Source organism: Antrostomus carolinensis, unplaced genomic scaffold, assembly GCF_000700745.2.
Source record: "Antrostomus carolinensis isolate BGI_N321 unplaced genomic scaffold, ASM70074v2 scaffold34612, whole genome shotgun sequence".
Taxonomy (NCBI): domain Eukaryota; kingdom Metazoa; phylum Chordata; class Aves; order Caprimulgiformes; family Caprimulgidae; genus Antrostomus; species Antrostomus carolinensis.
In genome coordinates, this window is record NW_010302398.1 from 1,299 (window position 1) to 8,733 (window position 7,435).

Sequence of the window (7,435 nt, forward strand, 5' to 3'; positions counted from 1 at the left end):
ATCCCTCTGGAGCAGCCAAAGGAGCCCCCACTGCCCAGGGATCAGAGTCCTCCAGGGACCTCTGACCACCGCTCTTGCTCCAAGATCATTTCTCAAGTGCTTTGCTGAACCAAGTGCGGGTTGATAACGGGACGGGGAGACCGCGCTCGGATGGTGAGGTGGTGCCGAGCAAGAGCAACGGGAGGTCCCCGTCCCCACCTCCCTCTGGGAAAAAAACTCCTACATGAAACATGAAGAAAATGTGCTTATTACCCAAAGGCCAAGACTGAAACTTCATATTTGGTTCTAAAAGTTTGGCTTTGGTAAAAGAAAGAAACAGTGCGAGGGGACCCTCCCCATGGGCTGCCAGCAGCACCCCGACCCGCCCCCCGCCCCGCCGGGAGCCTCCTGGGAACGACCAGCTCCACACAACAGAAACCTGACACACATCATCCTAACAGGAGCCACCTTCATTTAAAAAATAAAGACAAAAAAAAAAGATGTAATACCTTATTTTGGTTACAGAAATGCTTTTTCTCTCTGATACGCTGGGCAGAACCACCACAGCGTGAGGCTCACGCGGTCCCATCGCAGTCTCGCCGGGAAAGAGGAGGCGAGTGGCCACCGAGGAGTCAGTGGGAGAGAGGGATCCTTTTCTCCCCACTCCCATCCCAGAGGGATCACACTGGGATAACCCCTGGGGGGGTTCACGGGTGGGAGTCTCAGCCCCACGCTCCCCACTTTCGGCAAGGCTGCGGAGGGAAAGGAGGTCGGGGGGGGAGAAGATGGTTCCCAAAATACCTGTTGCCCTGTCAGCCCCGTTCTCATTCTCTGCATCCCAGTCTTTGGCTTTGAACAGACTCGTGATATGGAGAAAGAGTTTTGTTTTGATGCAAGTGATATTGTTACAGTAAATTCAGAAAGAAAAAAAAAAACCCCAAAACTAAAAAACCCCCCCTCCAAAAACAGGAAAAAAAAAACCCCAAAAAACAAAAACAGTGCAACATTCTTGAATGCTTCAAACCTGCATTATAAATATGATTTCTAAAATTCAAAAAAAAACAAACCCCAAAACAAACAAACAAAAAAAAACCCCCCAAAAAACCTCAATGATCTCACGTACACGCATGCTAATAAACCTGCCAAGACGCTGCGTTAGAAAAACAAACACAGAGCTACTGAGGGTTGTGAATAAGGACTTTGAAGTGCATTTGTTTCCTTATTAAAAGGCTAAAACTTTCAGAATATTTTTTTTTAAATGATTTTTTTGTTGTTTTTTTTTTTTTTAAAGGTAAATGCTCATCTCTTTATAAATAACTCTTTTCTTTTTTTTTTTCTTTTTTTTTAATTATAAAAAAAAAAAAAAGCAACACTGACTATCGCGTGGAAACGACCACGCGAAACAAGAGAATGAAAATTGAAGAAAGAAGAATTTCTTAGGATCTGACATTTTGCCAAGGAAAAAAAAAACAACCCAAAAACCCCAAAAACCCCCCAAAAAATCAACAAACCAACCAACCAACCAACCAACAGAATCCCTAAAGTGCCTGGTGTGGGGAGGGAGGTTCCAGCAACGCATCCGCAGCCGGTCGACCGCGGGGTTGGGCAGCAGCACCCGTTTTTGCATATAAATGACAGCTGCCAAAAGGATATTTTAGTGTCCCAGGTACAGTAGATTTTGATTCAAGTGTTTGTATTGGAATCAGAAGGATGAAAAGTGAGGGGAAAAAAAAAAAAGTCATTGCAAAGAGAGGAGCAGTTACAGTGGCACTTGGCCAGGAGCCAACACCCACCCCAGCGCTTGCAAAACCAGTCAATTCCCCAAAAAATCCCACCCTCCCCCCAATATCCCCACCAAGAGTTCAGGCTTCCCCATCCCAGCTGGATGGAGCAAGGGCTGGGGGCAGCTCCGGGGGTGTCCCAGAGGTGAGGCAGGGCAGGAGGTTGGCATGGGGCACTGGGAAATGATAGAACTGATTTCAATCCACCCCAAAAGGTGGGGGACAAACACCCCCCCCTTCCCCATCTGCAGGTCAGTGGATGGTGGCACCTGCATCACCACAGCTGGGTGAAGCCCGAAGCCTGCAGCACCCATCTCCTGCCCTGTCATCAGAGGGGTGTGAGCTGCCGGGGAGAGGATGAGGAAGGGGCAGGGGATGGGAACAGCACTTGCCAGCTGCTCATTAAACCAATTAACAGCTTTGGCACCGGCATTGGCAACCCAACGAGAAGAGGAAGATCTGAACTCTTGGCTTACCCGGCCATGCTAGAAGACCTGCCCAGTCTTGTTCTCCTTTAAAGTGCCCTATATTTATAGAATTTCTAAATAAATATAATAAGATATTAGGTCACCCATAGTTTAAGCTACTCCGAGTAACAGCCGTCCAAGCCGATGGCGTTGTGCCGGTCCTTGCCGTAGGGGCAGGTGCTGCCGTTGGGCAGAGCCCCGCAGGCGGCGGTTTTGGCTGCAATGCCGCAGTTCTTGAGGAGGTTGAAGCTGAAAGAGCTGATGGCGTCTTTAGGTGGGAAAGGCTTCATGGTGGAGAGGATAAGTGCCAGGCAGTCAGCGACGTCCTTGTTGGGAGCACATGCCAAGGCTGGGGTATGACCTAGAACAAAGTCAAGGGGGTGAAGAACCGCCCCGGATGGGCACCTTCCCCAGGGAATGCTTGGACTGGGGCAGTTTTTACCCCTGCCCTGAGGGGTCAGGACATCTAATTTGTCTTTATAGAATCATAGAATGGTTTGGATTGGAAGGGACCTTAAAGCTCATCCAGTCCCACCCCCCCTGCCAGCAGCAGGGACACCTTCCACTAGACCAGGTTGCTCAAAGCCTCATCCAGCCTGGCCTTCAACACTTCCAGGGAGGAGCATCCACAACTTCCTTGGCCAACCTGTTCCAGTGTCTGACCACCCTCACAGTGAAGAACTTCTTCCTAATATCTAATCTAAACCTCCCCTCTTTCAGCTTAAACCTGCCCTCTTTCAGCTTTTATCTCAAAAGACCCTGCTCCTGGGCACCTGTAATCCCTGCAATGGCTTTAAAGTGTGCCAGGAACAGCAGGAGATGAAGAAAAAGCCTCAGAAGCCCTTGGCAGCATGGCAAATACAATGATATTTTTCACAACTTTAAGGTATTCCAGCAGAACAAGAACTCAGCTGGGGAGAAAAAGCTTCTGGCCACAACCACCAGCTTCTGCCAACTTGCAAGTGAGTCAACAGCTTATTGCTGGTTCAGGTTGGGCTGGTTTCGTGCCTGCTTGCAACCGGCAGGAGAGCCAGACAGCCACCAGAAGAGGCAAGGGGGGTAAAAGGGGGGATAAAAGGGGGGGTAAAAGACATTTTAAACCACTGTGGGACCTGGAAATGCTTTTAGAGGGGACTGCAGTCTGCTAACATCCTCAGCCAGGCTGTTCACATCCTCAGCCAGGCTGTTCCTGCGATGCCACGAGCTGAAAACCTGCTGCTCAGCTGCGGAAAGGATGTGGGAATCCTTCTGATCCCAGCTGAGCCCTTCCCCAGGCAGCTCCCATCCCCCAGGACACCCCCCCGGGCACCCATGAGGAACACACACCTTCTTCATCCACAGCCAGCACAGTGGCACCTCTGCTGAGCAGGGCCTGGACGACGGAGGCCAGCCCGTTCCGAGCTGCAATGTGGAGCGGCCTGGGGGGGGGGAGAGGGAAAGGCAGTGTCAACCCAGCAGCATCAACCCAACCTGCTCTTAACACCTTGTGCTGAAACAAGGGCCCTCTGCAAGCAGCTTTGAGGGCAGACACTGTCCTCAGCTCCTCAGCCCACCTGCCTGCACGTGGAGCTCCCACCACCCACTCGCAATGTCTCACCCACCCAGCAAAGCCCTGGGTTTTTCCCCCACCCCCCCGCTGGCACCAGCTGTCCAAATACTCACATCTGCAGAGCACTGTTACTTGCATTGATAAGGCCAAGGTCTTGGGTTTCCCCCAGGATCAACAAGGCACACTTTTCATGACCCTGGAAAGGAGATCAGACTGTGGATAGTGCAGGAGCAGGAAGGCAGGGGCAGTGGAGGGGTGACCTGGTGCTGTCTGAGTGGAATGTGATTCCCTGGGATACAGAAACGTTCCCTAAACTCGACCTTTAACACCAGTTCACCATTTCAGCAGGGTCTGACAAGCTGCTCTCCCCTCCATCTCCTCTGCAGCATCTCCTTTGCATGGACACACCAACCACAAGCCTCCTGCTCGCACCAGGCTGCAGGGAACACACAGAGCTCAGAGAGGGGATCCCCAGGAAAAATACAGATGGGTCTGTGCTACAACCTAAGCTGCTCAAAACTGAATCAGGAGCATTTGCACAGGTCAAGACAGGTAAGCAGGCAGGCAGAGCAAGCCCAGGGCCCTCACCCTCTGCTCTGGTGGGGCAGGAGTAGGCGTACAACCCCTCTCATTAAGGTGACAAGGCTGAAGGTGATGGTGATGCAATGAGCAGCCAGCTCCTACCTTGCTGCAGGCCAGGTGAAGAGCTGTGTTCTTGTTGACATCCAGCACAGTTATATTTGCTTTTGCTTGGTACAGCAGGAACTCTGAAATGAGGAGGAAGAGCTGCTGTTGAGAAGTAGCAGCACAGAGCCTGGTAATGTGGGGCAGTGGCCATGTGTTGAGGGCACAGAGGAGAGGGGCAGCTGTCCCAGTGTGCCTACGAGAAGAGGGACAGCCCAGCTCCCATGGGACCCAGTGACAGAGGAGGGACAGGGAGATTTGCACTCTGTACTGAAGAAAGAGACCACCAGACACGTACCAACTGCTGCAGTGTGCCCATTCTCAGAAGCCATCATCAGGGGAGTCCTCCCCAGCTTGTCAGTCATGTCCACCTCGGCTTGGTGGCGCAGAAGCAGCTGTAAACCATGGATGTTGTCTGCAAAGGCAGCAGCGTGAAGGGGTGTCCTGTGAAAATGAGAGTGAATCAAGAGGAGAGCACAGCACCCACCCCAGCAAGACCACCCAGGCCTACAGACAGGTTTGGAGATGTCAGAGACCCCTTTGTGCCATGGGAAGTCATGTGGGAATCACTGCGGGAGTCACAGCCACCACCCAGCAGCACCAGGGAGTGGGTGACAAGAGAGGGACGAGCCTGCACTCACCTTCCTTTGGCATCTCTGCTATTAACAATCTTGGCACCTAATGCTTCCACCAGCATTTCAGCAGTGCCATCCTGGTTGTTAATTCTGCAGTGGGGACAAGAAGGAAAGTTACAACCAGACTCACCAGCGTTAGCACGTTTGCAGTGGGAGTGAGCAGCACCTTCCTGGGGCTCGGATGCAAAGAGCAGCTGATCTGGAGTTGTTTAGGGTAAAACACCCCTTTACCCTTCTCTGAACACAGCTACTGTGCCAGACAACAGCCTCGCCCATCCCTCTGCTGCTCTGTGTCCCAAGGACACACCAGGCCCACCCCAGGCAGAATGTGGCAATGCCTCCACTTTCCTCATCCCTCCACCCAGGATGATGAAGAACCCAGGGCAGGTCCCAGACACCACTTACACTGCACAGTGCAATGGAGTAAAGGGATTTCCTTCTAGGTATGCAAACGGGTTGTGTTCAAGTAACAATTCAAGACAATCTTCATGCCCTGTGAGGAGAGAGGGACAGAAATACATCAGCACCCAGCCTGCAGTTCCTCACCTGTAAGAGCAAGAAGGGACCAAAGGCCCCTCTGGTTTTCCACACATCCAAAGAGCCAAAGCCCCAGAGGCTGCACAGGACCAGCAGCACCAAAGTGCTCAAACAAACCCATATCCCAGCACAGAGGCAGTGGTTTTGTTTCCTCTCTGGCAGCAAAGCTGCTGCACTTCAAGAGGTTTCTAATTCCACACCACCTCCTGAAGGACTTCACAGCCCCATTGCTAACTTCCCTTTGAAATGCTGAGACATCCCTTCCTGTTGCCATATCGGTCCCACCACTCCCTTCAGCCAGGGTGACAGCCAAGTCACCCTATAAATCCAGCAGTGCTGGAGGAAGCAGCCTCAGTTGTTCTGTAAGAGCTGTTTTCGTATTTCATTCCTTTTTTAAGGTGCTTGGCAGTGGGATATAAACTCCCTGCCTCCCTCCCAGATTTGTGCCATCCTTTCCACCAGGCTGAACTCAGTGCTGGGCTGACAGCTCCCAAAGCAGTGGGGGACAGAGGGACAACCTGGCTCTTCTCCCTCCTCCCCATCAGTAGCCAAAGCAGAGTGGGCAGGGGTCCAGCCTATGTCCTTACCACTGTATGAAGCCCAGTGCATCGGTGAGTAGCCGCTGTAGTCCACGACAGAGTCCAGAGGGTCAGTAGAGAGGGCTGCCTGCAGCAGGGTCCTCAGGATTTCTAAGTGCCCACACGCCGACGCAAAGTGGATCGGGGTCCGGCCTTTGAAATCCCGACACAGAACGAAGGCATCATGGTCCAGCAGGGCAGCCAGGCAGTCCTCACACCCTGTCACAGCCTGTGGCCAGGAAAGAGGACCAGGAGGTCAGATCTCACCCTGCAATCATTTAACAACAAAACTACTCCCTTCTTCCACAGCTTCCTTCTCAAATATTGCATTTCAGGAAAGGGAAATGGGCTCTTTCACTGAAAATTCTTGTGCCAAAAGAAACCACCTGCTTGTTCTCCAAGCAGCCTCCCTGCAGGAGGACAAGCAGAAGTGTCAGGGCTCCAGGCTGGCCCTGGTGCCAGGGATGTGCTCACCCCTCGGTGCAGGGCGGTCCTCCCCCTCTTGTCTGCTGCATCGGCTGTGGATCCCTTCTCCAGCAGGAGATGGACACAGTCAACGTGGCCATTCATGATCGCCAGCATCAGTGGGGTTCTGTGGGAGAAGAAGCAGCAGGGAGGAGAGTGGGCTTGGAAATCAGCTGGGTTTGAGTATTGCCCTCTCTTCCCTGTCCCAGCCACCCTGCACCACACAGATCCCAAGAGAAACATGGGGACAGACTCACTGGCCGTGGATGTCCATGACGTCGGTGATGTCTGCCCGCTCCCCGCTGTCTATCAGGAGGTGCAGGGAATCAGTGTTCCCGTTGGCAGCTGGAGACAAGGGGTGAGGGAAGGAGTCACACACAGGTACAGACGGGTCCCCTCCTTCCAGCCACCACCACAAACCAAAGGAAGGGGCTCGTGCTCAGCAGCCAGGCACACGTGGCTGAGGAAATTCGTTACGCGGTTGCTAGGCTACAGGATTGATTAGCACGTGCACAGGCTGAGCTGAAGACACGTGCGTGCAGAAGCTGCTGGTGTCTTCTCTCCCACCTGCTGCTGAGCCACTTAGACCTTCAGCTTCTGCTGGCACGTCACAGTCAGCTGCACCAACCCCATCACCCTAAACCACAGCCCTTCCCTCTCCCCAAACAGCCAGCGGCACCGATGGCTGGAAGGGCTCTGGACACACTCCCTTACTGTCCCCTGATGGTCCCCAGCCCCATCTGCCCTCCATCACCTGCCG

General features: G+C 52.8%; 1 protein-coding gene across 1 annotated transcript in view; it reads right to left on the reverse strand.

The window, feature by feature from the left end:
- Positions 1 to 2,343: 2,343 nt before the first annotated feature.
- ANKRD52 (ankyrin repeat domain 52) overlaps positions 2,344 to 7,435 on the reverse strand; it is an 18,634-nt gene continuing 13,542 nt past the window's right edge. Inside the window, exons 17-26 of the mRNA XM_029083972.1 lie at positions 6,933 to 7,080; positions 6,685 to 6,802; positions 6,220 to 6,439; positions 5,501 to 5,588; positions 5,102 to 5,185; positions 4,759 to 4,904; positions 4,461 to 4,543; positions 3,890 to 3,972; positions 3,554 to 3,645; positions 2,344 to 2,588 (exon numbers count right to left, since the gene is read on the reverse strand). Coding sequence (XP_028939805.1) covers positions 2,344 to 2,588; positions 3,554 to 3,645; positions 3,890 to 3,972; positions 4,461 to 4,543; positions 4,759 to 4,904; positions 5,102 to 5,185; positions 5,501 to 5,588; positions 6,220 to 6,439; positions 6,685 to 6,802; positions 6,933 to 7,080 — 1,307 coding nt within the window. The remainder of the gene's footprint in view (positions 2,589 to 3,553; positions 3,646 to 3,889; positions 3,973 to 4,460; positions 4,544 to 4,758; positions 4,905 to 5,101; positions 5,186 to 5,500; positions 5,589 to 6,219; positions 6,440 to 6,684; positions 6,803 to 6,932; positions 7,081 to 7,435) is intronic.